The sequence below is a fragment of the Populus alba genome, chromosome 11 (assembly GCF_005239225.2).
Source record: "Populus alba chromosome 11, ASM523922v2, whole genome shotgun sequence".
NCBI lineage: Eukaryota > Viridiplantae > Streptophyta > Magnoliopsida > Malpighiales > Salicaceae > Populus > Populus alba.
Window position 1 is genome coordinate 7,243,417 of NC_133294.1, and position 19,781 is coordinate 7,263,197.

At 35.7% G+C, this 19,781-nt stretch overlaps 1 protein-coding gene across 1 annotated transcript; it reads left to right on the forward strand.

The window, feature by feature from the left end:
* Nucleotides 1-9,463: 9,463 nt before the first annotated feature.
* Nucleotides 9,464-15,625, forward strand: LOC118051792 (methylmalonate-semialdehyde dehydrogenase [acylating], mitochondrial-like). The gene is given in 22 exon segments (XM_073412328.1): nucleotides 9,464-9,576; nucleotides 9,676-9,779; nucleotides 9,926-9,997; nucleotides 10,091-10,252; nucleotides 10,352-10,430; nucleotides 10,539-10,561; nucleotides 10,563-10,694; nucleotides 10,956-11,019; nucleotides 11,624-11,709; nucleotides 11,965-12,030; nucleotides 12,479-12,529; nucleotides 12,643-12,730; nucleotides 12,733-12,770; nucleotides 12,772-12,794; nucleotides 13,232-13,322; nucleotides 13,403-13,483; nucleotides 13,897-13,974; nucleotides 14,125-14,160; nucleotides 14,260-14,303; nucleotides 14,400-14,478; nucleotides 14,811-14,901; nucleotides 15,029-15,625. Coding segments are annotated over 22 exon segments (1,632 nt in total). The 5' UTR covers nucleotides 9,464-9,545; the 3' UTR covers nucleotides 15,142-15,625.
* Nucleotides 15,626-19,781: the final 4,156 nt, after the last annotated feature.

Consider the following 19,781-nt stretch of genomic DNA (forward strand, 5'->3'; position numbering starts at 1 on the left):
TTTTTTTGTCCAAAATGGGTTAATGTGGTTGGTATTTTTATACTGTAAAAGATACAAAACCAGTGTTAAAAATACCCGGTTTGCCTAAAAACTATCAAAGATTTTCTGAGAAAAAAATGTTTTTGCTTTCAAAATTTTTTTTTCTAAAAGTACCTAAAAATGTTGTTGATTTTTTCTGCATTTTTTTTATTAAGGTGGAATAATATTGGGTTGTTATTTTTATACCGTAAGGATACAAAGCTCGGTATTTAAATAAACCCGATTCACGTTCAAAAAAGCAAAAAAAAAATTAATAATAATAAATATTTTCAAAAAATTGTTTTTGTTTTAAAATACGGCTTAGTCTCTCCAATATATATAGATAATAAATATCATAACATCATATTTTTTTTACACAAACAAAGAAAATTTTTCAAAACAATATATGTTATTAGCATGCATTTTGGCTTTTAATACACCAGTTTTATTTAAGCCATGAGAACTAGGCCAATATTTCAAAAAATTCAAAAAAATTTCTTTTTGTTTTCTTTTTAAAATATTTGGGATTACGAATTTATACGTAAAACGTATTCCTAAATATTATTATTTTGGTATAGACATTAGAACGGTTAAGATTTTACCCGATAAGATAAAAAGACCTTCTTACTGAGGAGGATTTTTCTTGAACCATAGACAGGACCAACGACTAGAATGTACAATAACACCTTAGTTTTTATCAGACAATAAAACAATGCAGCTTACCTTAGGTAAGGCGTATTTGGGGTGCTAATACCTTCCCTTTACGCAACCAGTCCCCGTACCCAACTCTGAGACCAGTTAGGGTTCCTAGTGACCAAAATACTAGGTGGCGACTCCCACTCTATTTTTATCAATGAAAAATAATATTTTTCGTATCTCCATATATATATATTACTTCGTCGATTTAAAAAATGGGAAAAAACTTAGTCTTTTCGTCGCCGACGCCGCCGCATACGTGCGACAATCCACGTTCCAAGAAACAATGAGCTTGCCATCCTTTGCTGCTTTTGAGATCTTTGGCTTTTTTAGTACTGTATTTTCAGGTACCCAGTCAGTGTTTACAATGTCAAAAAGCATGGATATTATCATTCCTTACAATCTTCCGCCTCAATTAAAAGGTATGGCTACATTCTTTATCATGGAGATTGTTTCCTCAGCTTTGACAGTCACCAACATCCCGTTCATGATATACTTCAAACATTGGTGTAATGATGAAGTTACCGCCCCAGCCGCATGGATCCAAGGTCTCCCTAACAACATACTATAGGAAGGGTGGATATCCATAACTTGAAACGTTATTAAGAACATTTGCGGTCCCACATATAACTCCACTTCTAAAATCCCCATTACTGGTCGAGGTGAGCCGTCATATGCTCTGACCACCATGGTACTTGGCTTTATATGAGATACATCGATCGTCATTTCTTTCAAAATATGCTTTGGCAACACATTAAGAGCCCGAGCCATTATCGACGAGCACCTTTCCCTATTTAGGCAGTCTTTGCACCTAACAGTAATGTATAAAGGGCTTGTTGTGTCCGTACCTTCAGCATCAAAGCTCATCAGACGTGAAGTAGAGGTAATTAGTTGCGTGGATTTCTCCCCACCAAATGCTCCATGGTTTTCTGTTCAATGTCTTGGGGTACATTACGCCTCATTCAAAACTTTTTGGCAAAGCGTTCCGATGTGGCTCAGAGCTGAGTATCAAAGACATTAGGGAGATCCTAGCCGGAGTTCTTTTTTAGTTGATCCACTATGCAGTATTCACTATGTTTATCAACTTCAAAAATTCATTTGACTCCTCTTTAGTTACTTGGCTTATTAACTTCTTGTTGCTTTGTCAAGATCTACCACTTCTTTGCCTTTTTGCCTTCCTCAACTCTTCGGGAGTGAAACACCGGCCACTCCGAGTTAACCCACTGATTCAGTTGGAACAAAGAGAGGGCTTGAATGTTGCAGCAAACCATATTATAAGGCATGGCATTATGGTTTCCTTGGTGTAGGAAGGTTTAGCCAAGATTAATTTTGGTGGTCCAATTAGCCGTGGTTAGAACCCTACATACTTTGGACATCTTATCTTGTCCCTCCATCATTACTCACCCCACGACTGTCTTCCATGGGTTCGATCCTCAATTCTTTCCCAACGTCATATCATTTTCGCAACCTTCTCGCGAAACTCAATACAATCTTCAATATTGATGTTCCCTTTGTCCCATGGAACTCACAATAGTCACATCCCTCCAAATGGCCTTCGACATTTTATCTCAGAAATCCGACTTTAACAACATGTCACTATAACCCCCTTCATGGATTACCTTTAAACGCCTTGCTTTTGATTCCCAAACTTCTATCATGCCCACTCCACTATAGCATACTTGCGGCATGATTAGGTAATGGATTTGAATTGATGCTGGGCATGTCTTCGAAGGATACTACCACCCCCCTTTTGATAAGCTCTAACAATCTCCTTTTAAAGGCGTAGCAGGTTTCAATTCCATGCCCGGATTGCCGGCATGGTATTCGCAAGTTAGTTCGGGTTTTATACCATATAGGAAAGGGTGGTTGGATTGGCGGTAGAAGGATCGGAAGCTATCTGTCCATGCTTAACAATTTAGCATACAAGTCTTTTAAAGGCATGGGTAATGGAGGTAACTGTTCTGAAGTGTATCTTGTAAATGGCCTTTGGTGGTTGTTTTGGTTGTTTAAGTGAATGATTTGGGGTTAAAAGGTTTGTAAGGTTATGTGATGGTAGGCATTTTGGGTTTTGGTGATTCACTTTTTGCCTTTGTACCCGCCTTCCAAATTGTTGACGTCACCTTCTCTTTTCCTTCCCATAAAACCTTTCTTCTCTAAGGCTCCGCTATGCGCCCAGCCTTAATTCCTTGCTCTATTCTTTTCTGCCACACGTACAGCATCGTAGAATGTTTGAGATGAGCTACCCATTAAATGCTCATAGTAGGGTGCCTTAAAATGTATTGGCGAACAAAGTCACCATCTCCGTTTCTATCAAAAGGGTTGGCACATGCGTGGCCCTCGTCCCTCCATCTTTTGGCGCATAAGCCCTTACTGACTCTTGGCTTCTCTTTTCCATTGACATAAGGCTGTTCGGTCTGGAGCAATTTCCAAAATTGAACTGTGTATTGCTTTAGGAAAGCTTCGACTAAATCCTTCCATTTCTTAATCCTGACATATCCAACCTCATGTACCAGCTTAGTGCGGAGCCCGATAGACTGTCTTGGAAAAAGTAGATCAGCAGCTTATCGTCATGAATCACCTCAGCCATCTTATTGCAATACGATCGGAGGTGAGTGTTTGGGCATTCCAACCCAGTGTACCTTATGAACTCCGGTATCCTAAAGTCTTTTGGTTACCGTGATGTTTGGTACCAAGCATACTTCAGATGCTCGCATGGGGTTCAAATTAGTCATTTCCTTCGACTGCTCTCAACCTTTCTTCCAAAGCTGATATCTTGTCATTGTTCATAAAACCAGTGGACCTATTATCGGAAGGCCCATCTGCGGTTAAATCTACAGTGATGTGAGCTTGAGGGGCTGAATGGGAATGACAGGTGCAAAGTGCTGCCCCGTTACTGAATCTGCCCCAAGTTCTGAGATAACCCCGGGGCATGAGCTGGTGGTGTGCTCCTATAGGTGGTTGGGTAAGACGTTCCCTCCCCGTCTTGGCTCTTAAAAGCTGTTCAAGCAGATTGGTCATTCGGGCAACTTCATTCCTTACGGATTCCAATTCACTTGGGTAGCGGGATTCTAGCGATGACCCTCTCTTCATTTCTCCATTCTTGATCTTAGCCTAGTGTGGTGGACTTTGGAAGGGGGACCTATGTTTCACGATTCTGGAAGGGTGGAAAAATGTAAATGAATGTATGGTAAAGAACAATGCATGATGCCATATGTAATGTGAGTTTGCTTTTTTCAAAAAAAACTCGATTGATTGGCCGGCATTTCTTCTTGTGTAATGGGCATGGACTCTTTTTGTCACATTTATTATCAGGAGTAGTTTTGCTCATGTTGCTGCTTTGGTAGGCTTATCCTTACTCTATAGGAGATTTTCTTCCCCACAAAAAGATGGGTCAAGGCCCCTTTTCATTTATTAATATTGGCTAATAACAATCTCTTGAAAGAGCGATAAACAAAAAGGAACAAAATACATCAATCTTCATCTTCATCCATATCTTAGCCACTGGTAGGAAAAGCAAGGCCTCAATTCTCAATTTTTCTAAGAATGCATCTGTCTCAGCCAAGCTTGTCCGATAACGAAAGATGTCTCTCCGCCACCCTTCGAGCATTGGCTCTAATGATCCGTGCCGATGAATAGCAACTTCATCCATTTGCTCGTCTACTTTGGCCATCTTCTCCATAAGCAACATGTTGTTCCGATTCCAATGTATTGTTCGTTGGGTGTCGATTTGTTCTTTATGTTTTTCTGAAGCTTTCAAACCTTTCAGTCAACTGCTTTACCTTTTCTCGTTCTTTTGTCAAACTTCACCTTCAACATCCTAATTTCATTTTTCTTAGCTACCAAATCTGCCTTATCAAGCTCCTCTTCTTTCCCCTTTCTTTCAACTCTTGCAGCTCAACTAGCCTACTTTCCATCATCAACATATTTCTTGTTTAACTTCATCATACTCTCATTTCGGTCTAACAACTCTGCTTGAACATGCAAGAATTTGTCCTGATTTGAACCCAACATTCTCTTGATAGTCGTTGAAGTCGGCTTTCCAATGCTTCTAATTCAGAGCTGCTTTGCATCGAATTCCAAAATTAGTCTTCCTCTTTCTTTCTCGGACTCTTCTATTACATCCCTTTGCTTTGCTCAACTGCAGCTCCAACATCACTATCTTCGCATCTCTAGATTCAAGTTGTTCATTTAGACCCACTCTGATTTTGTCTCCTTCCATCATCATACTTTCTAATGCTGCTTTATCTCCCTTACTTTTTTTTTCAATTCTATTTGGAGCCTTTCTAATTGCTTCATAAGGTCTTCCTCATTGCTGACCTTTTTCCTTTTCAACGACCCATCTATAATTTGCGAAGGCCTATCTTCAGAACATGGCTTTTTTAGGAGCGGCAGTAGGGTCACATTCCTCCATTTTTCATATCCTTCACTTGAGCTAGGGTCTCTCATCCTTTCAGACTCCTTTTGAATTACGTCAAATGGCTCCAATTCTTGTTTGATAGTCTCGAGCACTTCTCGCACGGATTGATCCTTAAAAAAACCCGAAAAATTTCAGCAAGTCCCACAGTTCTTGGGATGTGTTGTATGCGCCCAATTGTCTTATCACCAGAGCCGGAGCATAGCTGACATAACCTGTAAATCCCAATTAAAGGTAACCCAACATTTCTGTCCACAACTTACTATGACATCAACCGACTTAACCCAAGGGGCCTTCCAATTAAAGTTGCTACTTGGTAACTCTTGTAGTTTTTTCATCCAACCTTGATCACCTAGGTTCCCCCATTCTTCTTCCTCCATTATCTTCAAGGGTTTTTGGTTAAACCACCAAAAATTATTAAAGATCGGCTTCTTCGTTTCAACATGGCTTACCATCTAGATGTATAATAACTGAATACAAACATCTCACTAACGCCTTTCCCCGTCTTCCTAAAATGGTTGAGAGTCAGAAAGGTCTCAGCTAAGATGGCGGTTGTAGGGTTGACATGAGTATTTTTATATTCCACAAATGCAGCAGCAGCTTCTAGACTTATAACCCCTATTAAGCTTGGAAATAACACAAGACCATATATTCCCAAAGCGATTAACCTGTCTCTTTCTAGCATGGACCCGTATTGTTCTTTTTTCCTTTCAGTTCAACCTCTAGAGATTTCATTTGAAACCAAAAAAACGAAACCGCTGCCATTCTTTTTCTAAAATCTGCTCAAATGTGGAATCTTCAGCAACTTTGACAACTCAGGAATCACCTTGTCATTTCTCAAAGGAAAATTAAACCCTGTGCAGATGTTTGGGAAACTCTGTCAACATTCCATACTCCTCTATTGTGGGACACAAATCCACATTTTCCAAAGGAAAAACATCTGTAAAAAAACTCGGGATCCTAAAAGTTCATCAAGGCTTTGATTGCTGGGTTCAATACTTCTATCTTTTGCAATTTCTAGCAAATCGCCCATACTTTCCAGAAAATGCCGTTTCGTCAATGTTCTGGCTATGGACCAATTTATTCTCTCATCTCATATGCTACGCAATTTCAAGTCTTTGACTACTGGAAGCTTCCTTGCATCAACTCTAGAGCAATCTCCTCTGATAATTGTGACAATTCAGAATTCTGCCCATATATCCACAGTAGTAAATTTGGTAATGATAGCCATCTTATCGTTTTTTTTTTGTTTTTAAAAGACCTGAAAATCGAATGCTTTATGGTTAGGATTATGTTTTATGCAAAACACGTTTATGCTTGACAAGGGTAGGTTGGCTATTCAGTCTCTAAAAAGGGTCTCGTTGCTGTCCCAGTGATCGCCCTCATGGAGGCAATATGGGGGCTGTAGGCAACGAGATGGCACGTGTGCCAACCATTACCAGTCTAAGCTCTCAGCGAAGAGTTGGGGTTTACACAAACTTAAACCTTGACTAAAAGTCCGTAAGGTAAGCTGTTTAGTCCCCCACTTAACTTAAAGTTTTTCAGCAGCAAACTCTCTCATATAAATGATGCATGACACAATCTATAATGCATGAACAAAATATGTACAAAATTTAAAGCATATGAGCAAATAATAAAAAATAAAACACATAAATCCAAAGAGAAAAAATTAAACTAGACAAAACAATGCTTAGTCCACAAGGTCCCCAGTGGAGTCGCCATTCTGTCGCACGTGTTACGACGGTGCGGCGATCGTCCATTGCACCAACCCTCCCATGAGGGCGTTGGCAATGTCTATTTGGCGTGGAAAATATGGTGAGACAAGGAGTTCTTTGCCTCTAAGCTAAAAAAATCTTAGACCGAGAGTCGGCACCTAGTATTCTGGTTACTAGGGAACCCTTACTGAGTCTTTAGAGATCAGGTACGGAGACTGGTTGCGTAAAGGGAAGGGGTTAGCACCCCAACTACGCCCTACCTAAGGTAAGGCTGCATTGTTTTGTCTAATAAAAATCTAAGTCATGTTGTGGTTTCTTATTGTCCAGATATGCATTACATGTAATGTCATACCCCGGGTTCTATTGTCCAAACAAAAAAGAAATAAATATCCGGAATACGCATTACGTGTAATGTAATATCCCGGATACTCAGAGATAAACAAAAAATTTTTTTTTTTTGTTTTTTTTTTTAATTTTGGCCAATGTTCTCTTGACTTTAAATAAACTAGTTATTGAAGCCAAAATGCATGCTAATATATATATATATATATATATATATATATATATATATATATATTTAAAAATATACAATGATTTGTTTTTTTTTTAGTTTTGAGAGACTTGGCCGTATGCATGAAAACAAAGTTTGTTTTATTTATTTATTTATTTTATTTTTTTAATACCGGATTTATAGTTTTTATAATACAAAATAGACTATATTAGCCCAAAATGACATAGAAAAAATCCGTGTGGAAAGCACAATTTGCCCGTGGCTGGCTGATGTTCCAGCCCACCAGAAAAGGCTGGTTACTGTGTTAGCCACACAGTAACCAGCAAATAATAAGGTAGTTACTGTGCCCAGCACAGTAACTACCGAATTATTTTCATTCTTTACTGCAGAACGTGATTCACGTTCTGCATGCAAAGAATGAAAAAGAACAATTGAATGTATAAACGAAAGCAACGGGGGAAGACGAGTACCTGGAAGGGTGGCGACGCTGGCGGCTGCGGAGGCGGCAGAGGCGGTGGAGTAGTCGGCGGCTGTCCTCCTTCTTTCTCTCCTCCGTTTCTCTTCACTTCACCTTTTCTCAGTTTTTTTTCGTTATCCCTCTCTCTGTTCTGTTCCTCTTCTTCTTCTTCGGTTCTTCTTCCACAACTTCGTTCTCTCTCTCCCTCACGGTTTTTTCGAAAGCTTGGTTCTCCCTCTCCCTCAACGGTTTTTCTTGCAATAATACTGTCAGCCCTTTCCTCTCCTTTTTCTTTTTTTTCCTCCCTCTCCTGCTGTTCTTCCTCCATTTATAGCCTGTGAGCATGTGTTTTTTTTTTTCATCGTGGGGTCATGCGGCGGCTGGTCGGGTGTGCCTCCCTCGTTTTCGGCGGTGCGGTAGGCGGTGCCAATTTCTTTCGGTCGATGGCTGGAGGGACCAACGCCATTAAATATACATCTTTTTTCCTTCTTTTACTGATGTATGTTAGGCGGGGAAGAAAGGGGAATAGTGCCGTTCAAAACGGCACCGTTTAGCCCTTTTTTTTTTTTTTTTTATAAGTATGAAACGACGTCGTTTTGGATAAAAACGCGCCGTTTCATTTAAAAATGGCGCCAAAAACGCGCTAAATTCCAAATGAGCCCTCAATCATCTTTTTCTTTTCAATTGCGTCCCTACCAATTTCGGTCCCTGCCCCATAGTTGGCCCTTTTTCACTTTGGTCCTTGCCTCTGATTTATGCAATTTAGCCCTTAATTGATCAATAAACTTCTAATTTCTTCAATTAGGCCCCTGAATCAATTCAATACAGCTCCTCTATATTCGCGTCTTTTCCAAATTGGTCCCTAGTTTCGGATTTTCGCAATTAAGCCCCTAATTGGCCATTAAAACTTCAAAAATTCATGCAATTAAGCCCCTGATTTGGCCTAATAAATTCCTAAAAAATATATTTTGGCCCTAGAACTTAAATTTCTTCTAATTAAAGCCCAAATTGATTTAAAAATCAATTTTTCTGCAATCAAAACCCTAAAAAATCCCATTAAAAATCCAATCTTGTCCATAAACCTCCAAATTTAGGCTTTTTCCTCAAAATTCAAATTTTCCTTCTAAATAGGGCTCTCATCCTTCAAAAATATACTGCCAAAAATCCAATCTTTGTATTTTTAACCTCCTGGACCAATTTTCTGACCATTTTCTTGAGCGCTTCCCCCCTTGTTATTTTTCTAACCTCTTTTGGCTATTTATTTTATATATATATTTTTTTTTGCGGGGATCAAAAAATGGATTACAACAATGTCATTGTTTTTTCAAGATTAGCATGGTTTTTACTTAGAGGGAGAAAAATCTAGTCATAAGTCATAACACTAATCACTCTGGCAGTATAACAAGTGGGCATGTATTTAACCATTAGGTGGTGGACAATGATAAAAACTTAGGAACAAAAGGTTTATTTTTTTCTATGATCTCAGATTTGAACCCTAGATTGCTTATATGATAATGACTATTGGAAACTTACATAATCGTTAACTTCAGGTACATGGAATTAATCGAGATACGTGCAAGCTGGGCCGGACATCCATGTTAATCAAATAATAATAATAAAAAAGGAATATACTATGTAACATCCTCTTGAAGGAACAAGCATTTTCGCCTAAACTAAAAACAGTGTCGTCACAGAGTCACTGAATCAAAGCAAGTAGAAACAAAAAGAAAAACGATGTTGCTTCTTCGATCCTCGATTCAACGAGGTAAGCAACTTGCGCGGAACTAATCATCAATCATCTGTTTTATTTCACTTGTTACAAAGTTGATTTTATTTTGATTCCTTTTTTCTTTTGGTGTTTCAGCGAGAAATCTAAAGGCCTTGAAGCCTTCGATCTTTGCTTTAAGAAGCTCTTATTGTTTCTCTACTGGTGCAGCTGAGCCTTCTTCAAGCCTACCTTGCCCTCCGGTAATATACCCATTATAAATCTTATACGTACACACGCATATGTTCGGTGCTTTATGGTCTGTTTTGGTTTCTCAGGAAGTTCTTCATAAACTCGAGAAACTTTTCTTCAGTTTTATAATTTCTTACAAGTTTGTGTGCTGTATCAGAGAGTCCCCAATCTTATTGGAGGAAAATTCGTTGATTCGCAATCATCTTCAACCATTGATGTGATAAATCCTGTGAGTATATATTATTATTGCTACTATACTTTCTTTGTTTTTAGTGATGATTGAAAGTTGTTTTGGGTTTAATGGATTGGTATATGGGGTTAGGCAACACAAGAAGCCGTGTCACGGGTTCCTTTGACTACGAACGAAGAGTTCAGAGCTGCAGTCTCTGCAGCAAAGCAGGCTTTTCCGGCGTGGCGTAACACGCCAATTACGACTCGTCAGCGTGTCATGCTCAAGCTCCAAGAGCTTATTCGTAGAGACATTGTAAGCATGCTAGAATTTTTTCGTCATTGTTGCTTTTTATCTGTATTATTTTTAAATAGGTTTCGTTTGATGGTTAGAATTACTGTGATCTTGTTCTAGGACAAGCTTGCGATGAATATTACTACTGAACAGGGGAAGACCTTGAAGGATGCTCATGGAGATGTGTTCCGTGGGCTGGGTTAGTCTTCTTCGTCTTTTATTATTTACTGTTCCTAAAGTCTCTTTTGGTTCAAAATTGTAGTTGATCGCATATATGCTCTCTCAATTTGAATTTTTTCTCTTATAGAGGTGGTGGAACATGCTTGTGGAATTGGCGACTTTGCAGATGGGTGAGTATGTCCCTAATGTGTCAAATGGAATTGATACCTTTAGCATCAGAGAGCCACTTGGTGTATGTGCTGGGATTTGCCCTTTCAACTTTCCAGCAATGATTCCCTTATGGGTAAGCCTTCAGTATTCTTCTTCGCAATTTTTTCTGTCCATGCATATTGGGATGCCTGCTATATCATTATTACAAAGATGTAACTTAAATCTTTTTCTTAAGATGAAAGGATGCAGTTAACTGGGCCAACTTCTAGCTTCATCTTGAAGTTGATCATGTTTCACAAGTGTTACAAACATTTAAAGCTTTTCTGATTTGTGAGCAAATCTTGAGTTTCCAGAGAAAAAAAAATTTAAAAATGTGTTCTACTTTTGGCTGCAGATGTTCCCTGTTGCCATAACATGTGGTAACACCTTTATATTGAAGCCATCAGAGAAAGATCCTGGTAAGGATTACCTTGTCTATATTCTGTGCATAATATTTGGAGCATTATCTCTTCAAGGTACCAGCGTGTGTTAAATTCATAGGTTAGAAAGATACTTTCTATCTTCTCTAGTCATATATATGTGATAAAACTTTGTTTAGAAGTTGGTTACCATGAAAATAAATAGCCTCCTATGAGTATTGGAAGAAACCTTTAGCTCAGAATTGTAGGACTTTCCTTCAGGAGACCCCTTTAAGCCAATAATATAAGTGTTTGGAAGCTTGAATTTAGTATGTCAGATTATGTGCTCTTGTCATAAGTGGTGTTTGCCTTGCTCTTTTTCCTGTTGAAGGTAACTGTCCACTTTGAACAGTTAATGGAAATTGTTCAATTATTTCAAAATTGTCCTGCCTTATTATAGGTTTTCTTCTCTTAAATTTTTTAGTAATGTAAAGAAACATAGTTTTGAAAGTTCAGGAAAATTCAGTAAAACAGTTTGGGACTAAAGCAGTCCCTGCATAAATGTTCACTAATCACAGTTCCAACTCCATTCATATTCTGCACAAAATAATCAATCATCTTACTTTTATTTGTAACAGTAACTTCGTTTTTCGTGTTGTAACAGGTGCTTCTATAATACTTGCTGAGTTAGCAATGGAGGCTGGTCTGCCAGATGGTGTCTTAAACATTGTTCATGGCACCAAATGTATGGTTTTGCTCAACAATGAACTCTTTTTAGCTTCTTAATCTTTATCGTGTTTTGGTAGCTATATCTTCCTAAGAAAATAAACTTGAAAAATTGGATTTTATTTAATTGATTCTAACTTATTAAGATTTTGCAGTTTCATTTGCATGTTGGAGGGCTGTGATATAGTGGAAATTTGCCTGAGATATGATCTTGTGATTTTCATTTGTTTATGTGTCTTTAACAGCACTGTTTTTCTAATGTGTTTCCATTTGTGGCAGGATGTTGTTAATGCAATTTGTGACAATGACGACATTAGAGCCATATCATTTGTGGGATCCAATACTGTAAGTTACGCACTGCAATATCCAGATTTTGATTCTACTTAGAGTGTGTTTGACATTCTGGTAGAAGTTACTTTTCAAAGTGTTTTTGCTTAGAAATGCATTAAAATAATGTTTTTTTTAATTCATTTTTGATATCAGTATGTTAAAATGATCCAAAAAAAATTTAAGCAAATTTTTTTAAAAAACAATTTTGGCAAACAGCTTTTTGGCTGCATTGCCAAACACTCTCAATCTTTTTATGGTCTTATATTTCTATCCCAAGCATTCTGTGGAAAATGAAGATCCTGAACAAGAACAGATTTTGGTGGCTAACCTTTAAACTTATTCTCCTGTTATTTTTGAGTGGGGAAAACATTCTGGAGATCATTGCTCTTTTCTGCCACATTGACATGTTATTACTTAAATGATAGTCACATTATTTCTTGATTTTTTGCTATCATATTCACAGGCTGGTATGCACATATACTCAAGAGCATCAGCTAAAGGGAAACGTGTACAGGTAAGTTCACATCATTTTTTTAGTAATAACTATTCAGTGTGTTAGGAGCAATATGGTTTTTTTCACAATGGTTGAAGTTGGAGTCAATTGGCTATCTGTATTCTTTTGTGCAGTCTAACATGGGAGCTAAAAATCATGCAATCGTTTTACCAGATGCCAATGTTGATGCCACTTTGAATGCTTTAGTTGCTGCTGGTTTTGGGCAGCGGGACAAAGATGTATGGCACTGAGCACTGTAGTTTTTTGTTGGAGACCCACAGTCATGGTAAGTTTGTTTCCAATTGAAATCCACAGCTTGTTAAATTGATAACTTCTAGCTGAACTTTCCAAGTAATCTGCTGCCAGTTAGCTACTGCAAAGGAATAGGATATCAAGAGAATGATTTTTCAGCTATGTTATGGAAGCTGGATCAGTTTTAGTAGAGCCACAATAGGATACAGCTCCTTCGTTGAGAGCTGACACATGCATTTGTAGATGGGATTTGAGGCTGGACATAAATTGTAGCCTTTATCACTGTTTACACAGAGGGGCAGCATCCCCATTGCATGGACAAATGGGGCTTTAACATGCATGTTATACATAGATTGCATCCCCTTGCAGATGTTTACTATGTTGTTTTGTACGATTAATGGAAAATAATAGCCCCTTGGTGATTGACCAAGATGTAACTGTATAACAGAGAAGTTTTTCAAACTTTTCTAGGGAGAATAAACTGGTGGAACGTGCAAAATCTCTAAAAGTAAATTCAGGAATGGAGCCTGATGCAGACCTTGGTCCAGTGATTAGTAAACAGGTATGTTTCAGAATTATTCCTAACCTGCTCTGCACCACCATGATCAAATCTTTACTTGGAAATCTTATCTGTTCGTACAGGCTAAGGAGCGAGTGTGCAGATTAATTCAAAGTGGTGTTGAAAGTGGTGCCAGGCTTCTTCTTGATGGAAGAAATATAGTGGTATGTTATTGCATTTTTGTTTTGTTGTTGGGACCCGCTACTTATTTATTGTATATAATGGTGGGTAAAACTACCTGAATATGCAAGTCAGACCAGAAACACAAAATATATGGAAGTCATAGAGTAATTTAAATATGGCTGGTAGAGCAAATAGCATTCTCTTCGTTGTAAGGAACTGAAAATACATTAGGACCAATATTCTTGGAGCTCTTTGATTCTTTTGTGAAGCAAGATGGGTAAGGTATTGAGTTCAAGTCCAAAATATGTTAATCTTAAACATACATGTTCACATTAGCTTTGTGTTTTTGTTTCTTTCTTGCAAGGGTGCTTTTACTCCTTTTTATGATTCATTTTCAATTAACTTTAACAGAAAGAGACTTTCTACTTACTGATTTGTTTATGGTGATAAACAGGTTCCAGGATTCGAGCATGGAAATTTTATTGGTCCTACCATCTTATCTGGTGTCACAGCTGACATGGAGTGCTACAAGGTATTATTTAACTTCTTTTTTTGTTGTTGTGATTTTGGAGACCAGACTCCAAAAAATCTTAATTCATTAATTTCCCAAGTGGATGGAGAAGTAGACCTCAAATATTGGTGAAAAATTGACTGATCCACTCTCCATACATTTCCTTTGCAGGAGGAAATTTTTGGCCCAGTTCTTCTTTGCATGGAGGTGGGTTGAATACCCTTTTTGTTTTTATGTGCTAACTAGGCCTGTGATCGATTGGCATGGCTATAGAGTAACATCTTTCTTTCTTCTCTTAATGTTCAGGCTGGCAGCTTTGAAGAAGCCATCAACATCCTGAACAGAAATAAGTACTATCTCGTTATGACTTTTCATTTGCTTGTTTTATCAATTTTCCTTCCATGAATTGTATCTGGTTTACATGTTTGTAAATGTTTTTGTTACAGATATGGCAATGGAGCTGCCATATTCACTGCATCTGGTGCTGCTGCAAGGAAATTCCAAACTGAGATAGAGGCTGGGCAGGTAAAAATCATAAAGTAACATGAAACTACCATCAGAGAATATTTAAGAGCTACAACTGCATAATTTATTTGTTATGTAGCTACAATTTTAGTTCCTCGCTGTACTCTTACTATGGCAAGATTTGAAAGCTCATACAAAATGAGAGGAACTTGGCAAATTAATTCCAGAATAATTAACTTTGATATTTTGTTGAAAATCAGAAGCATTGGTTTTGTCAAATTCGATTATAACCAATTTATGCTCCTTTTGGGAGGGGAAGGGGGAGTTTATTGCTGCATGAAATAGGCACTCTGTGAAATTCATGCATATTAACATATGTTGCTTTCATCCAGGTTGGCATCAATGTTCCTATACCAGTTCCCTTGCCGTTTTTCTCATTTACTGGCTCCAAGGCATCTTTTGCTGGCGATCTCAATTTCTATGGTAATGCATACATCCTCTAAAGCCTTGCTCCTGTGCTTGTGCAACCGTTACTGTTTCTTCACCGACACGCCGGCCTTATAAACTGTTAAGTTTTTAATTATTATTTTTTGTTTTTAAATAATTGCAGGTAAGGCTGGAGTTAATTTCTACACTCAGATCAAAACAATAACTCAGCAATGGAAGGATTTACCAGGTGGTAGTGGAGTTTCTCTGGCAATGCCGACGTCACAGAAACTATAATGGTGTCATGTCCCTGCCAATTTTCATGCGCAATGCAATTTTGAACCCACAAATAAATTATTTGGAGGTCGTCTTCTGCTTCCCCCTCTGTTTTCCTTCCCCTAATTGGCCTTTTTAAGCGTATATAGTTATCTCTCTCAAGAGGGCCACCAAAAATCCCCCACCGTGTCAAATACAAAGCCTGGGCTCAGTTGTCGGGCATGGAAGAATTTTGGTGGCAGAAAAGCGGGGATCCTTTCGCTCGCTTCCTGCCTTCCCAAATGCGCCGTTCTAGCGACAGAAATCATAGAAAAGGGAAAATACATGCTATTGGCGTCCAGATTTTAATTTTAGTTTAATGTTCATAAAACTATAGACGTGAAGCAAGATGCATGATTCTTGCTGTTACGGATGTAAAGTATCAACAGTAACCCGAAAGGAAAGGCGTGTATAGCATTCCATGGGGGTGAACTATTTCTAGTCTGAGATTTTAGTGAATTAAAAACTTGTCCTGAGCAAATTCTGAATGACTCGCCAAATTCTGATGAAAATGGCTGGTAGCCAACTTCCAGTCGTGGTGTTTACAGGTAAGTGAGAAAATAGAAGAAGAAAAGGGATCTGGAAGCAGTATTTCAGGAATTCAGCTCAAGATTCATTCATTATGTTCATGGCCAACCATTATATATATATATATAATATATATATATATAAAAGCCATAGCATTCTAGAAGATAAAGTCAGACTATGACACGCGGAAATCCTATCAGTTGAAATAACGAAACAAAACGAGGCGTGTTGATAACAAAAATAAACGTAGATTGACTTCTTTAAACTTGATCCAAGATTTGACCCGTGTGTCTTCATCGTGCTAGATAAAAAAATTATTTATTTATTTTTTAAAATGATATCATTTAAAAAAAAAAAAGTTAATGATAAGTTAACTTGTTGAACTTATAACTCAAATCTGATCTATATTGTGTTTAATAACTATGATTATATATATTAACTTTTTATATTTATGATTTTGCCATTCTTGCTGGAATATATATATATTGAACATTAAATATTATAATTTTTTTAAAACTACTTTTAATCAGTTTACACATTATGTTGATAATATTTGTTTCATACTTAAAATTATAAGCGATCGATGTATTTTCTAATTAAATGTATCTTTGTTGGCATCCCTACACTAATAATTTGCCTCTTCCAGCTGGTTTGTGCCTCCAAATATATTGCACGGAATTCCACTTGTTGACTTGGTACTATTATGGAAACTATTGGATGTGCAATAGGTTTATTTTTAATTTTAATCGTAACAAATTTATTTACCAAGTGGATTAGCTTTCTCCACGTAGAGCAGGGAAAAGACTAAGGAGAGAGGGATCATTCCCACAGGAATCGCGGCCCTGCTTTCACCACAGGAAATAGCGTATCTCCACTTGCAGCACGTCTGCTCTCAAGTGTTCATAAGTTCCTTTTGTCTCAGTTGTTCTTAGTACTTTCTCAGTAAGTCATAGCATGATACGTTGATGCTGCACTTGCGAAAGAACAAAATCTTACAAAGATAAGTGTTGACTAATAAACTTTATTGAAAAAAGCTCTAGTAAGAGGTGTTGAAATAATTAAGATTAAACATAAAAAAAAATGTTAGAATTCTATATATTATAAGTTTATAGACATAACCTAAATATAAATAATATATATATAAATTAAAATGAATGTATTATTCTATTCTTAACAAATAATACTTTATAAATATTATTTAACAAGAGATATTTTTCCGCATGTTCACGATTTATATACCTATTTATTTTTGTGTTGTGTTTTTTTAAAAAATTAATTTTTTTATTTTTTTATTTTAAATTAATATATTTTTATTATTTTAAGATATTTTGATGTGTTGATATCAAAAATAATTTTAATATATCTATAAATAAAAGTTAATTTTCGATTCCCAGGATGTGTTAGCCTCGTGTCAAAGAATTTGCCACTAACAAAAATATTAGTTTGGTTTGACTTTATACATGGGAAGAATCAATAACATTCGATTTGAAATTGTATGGTGCCGATTAGTCGTCTTGGGAGAGAGATGATAAAGGCGGAGACAGGTTTTTTATGCCGCTAATCCAGCAAAATGCCTTGCCTCTTCAGAATCAAAAATAAAAAAAGAATTGAGTTTGAGTAAAGTAGAGAGACATCTAAGTCTATTTGAGAAGGAATAATAAAAATGATGATTATATACAATGATATTGAAGATATCCTAAAAGAATATATAAAGAGAATAATTTTAAAAGAATTCTGGAAAAACTTGAAAAGCTAAGATAAATAAAGAAAATATCTTCGAGAAGAAAATTAAGAAGATCAACACTGTGTTTGCGCAAGATTAAAGAAGCAAAGTAATTTAAAAGGAAAGAGATTCTTTACTAGGTAAAGAGCTGTAATTTTGAGCGAAAATACAAATGCACAAGTGTTATTAAGTTGTTTTTTAATAAAAAAAATTAATCATAAACTTATAATGTATATGAGATAACATTTTTTTTAAATTATTAATATAATGACATGATATTTATTTTTCAATATTATAATAACAATATATTAAATCGATTTGTGTTGACTTGTCAAATCTATGACTTGAGTAATAAAACTATGATAGTTTTATAGAAAGTAAATAAAATTAAATTATGAAGACTTATTTCTAATTAATTCAAATTTGAAAGATGAAAATGAAAAAAAATAAAATTAAAAAAAATTAAAAAAAAAACTATTCGAGTCAACTCGGGTTAACCTGCCAATCTTGTAACCTAAATCATAAGATCGGGATAACCCCATAGAAAAAATTAAAAAACATTACGAAGTCTAATTTCCAACCAACCCAATATTATAGGATGAAATTGAAAAATAAATCGATTAAAAAAAACAAAGTCAACTAAAACTAACATGTTAAACTAATGATTTAGGTTATGAGGCTCGGATAACTTTATAAAAAGCAAATAAAAAAAAAAAGTTACACGACTCCATTCCCAACATATCTAATGTTGAAAGTTGAAATCAACAAAAAATAAATAAATCCATAAGACCGGGATAAATTCATAGAAAATAAATAAATTGAAAAAATTATGAAACTTAATTCCTAAATAATCTAATATTGAAAGATGAATTTGAAAAATAAAATTTTAAAAAAAGAAGTAGATTGAGTTGTTGGAGGGTGAAATTGAAAAAAAAATCAATTAAAAAATAAAAAATAAATTGAGTTAACCCAATCACCCTTTCAAACCCGCAACCGGGTTATAAGATCGAAATAATTTCAAGCAAATCAAATAAAAAAATACGATACTGAATTAAAAAAAAAACATTCAAGTTAAAAAATGATAAAAAAAATGGAGTCAATTCGAATCAACTTGCCAAACCCGTTACCTTTAATATATCAGGATAATCCCATGTAAAGTTAATTTTCAACCAATCTAATATTTAAAGATAAAATTAAAAAAAAAATCATTCAGAAAAAGTAGCCTAAAAATACAATCATAATTATCTCAGGTTAACCTGTTAAACCCACATTCTAGATCATGAGATTAGAATAAATTCATTGAAATAAAATAAAAAACAATTATGAAACTCTACTTCCAACATATTTATTATCTAGGGTTGATAAATAAATAAATATATGAAATCAATATATAACCCAATAGAAAAAAATTAAAGCAAAATTTCCAAAACAATATAATATTGAAAGATCGATGAAGCTAGAAAAAAAAAAAACAAAATAAAAAAAAAGATTGTGTTGTTGAAGGGTTAAATTGAAAAGAAAAAAAAATACTATTTCAATAAATAATATTTTGTGGGTGTGACTACAATGATTTAGTTAAACCCTTTAGTGTTTTTTTTTTTAAAAAGTTATTAAGCTCTATTTCTAATAAATTCAATATTAAATAATAAAATTAAAGAAAAAAACTAAATATATAAGATCGGTATATAACTCAATAAAAAAATAAAAAAAATTCATGAAATATGATTCTTGGAATAACAAACAATAAAAATAAAAAATAAAACTAAATAGAAACGGATTGAGTGGTTGAGCATACTAACTAACTAGACTGTGAATCCATTGTTGCCCACAAACCATCAATTAACTAGACTCGTTACACTTGTTTCATTTCAATCAAAGAAAGAGGAGTAGTTATGAACCCTATATATAGACCATTCCGGTGGGGGTGATGAGGGGAGGGTCCTAATTGGTAGAAAAAACCCACAACCTCTTGGGGTTATCCTGCACTTTAAAGAAAAAATAGAAAAAAAATCTAAATAGAAAAATATTGAGTTGTTGAATGGTTAAAAAATTATTTTAATAAATAATGTTTTGTTAATATGGTTTGAATGAGCTTACTAACTAACTAGAATGTGACTCCATCGTTGCCTACAGACCATCACTTATTTACTCGTCACACTTGTTTGTTTGGAGTTTTAAGTATGATTCTGAATAACATTTCTCAAAACAAAACGTGTGATCAAATCTCTTACCACTTTAGCTGTGGAACTCAAGAGTTAATCGTGTCGCGTTAAAATTACCTCAAACACGTATATCCTTGGCAATTAATTTCTAATTAACAGCTAATCGTCAAAGCATGATTAAACCACAGTATTAGCATAATCAATTACTC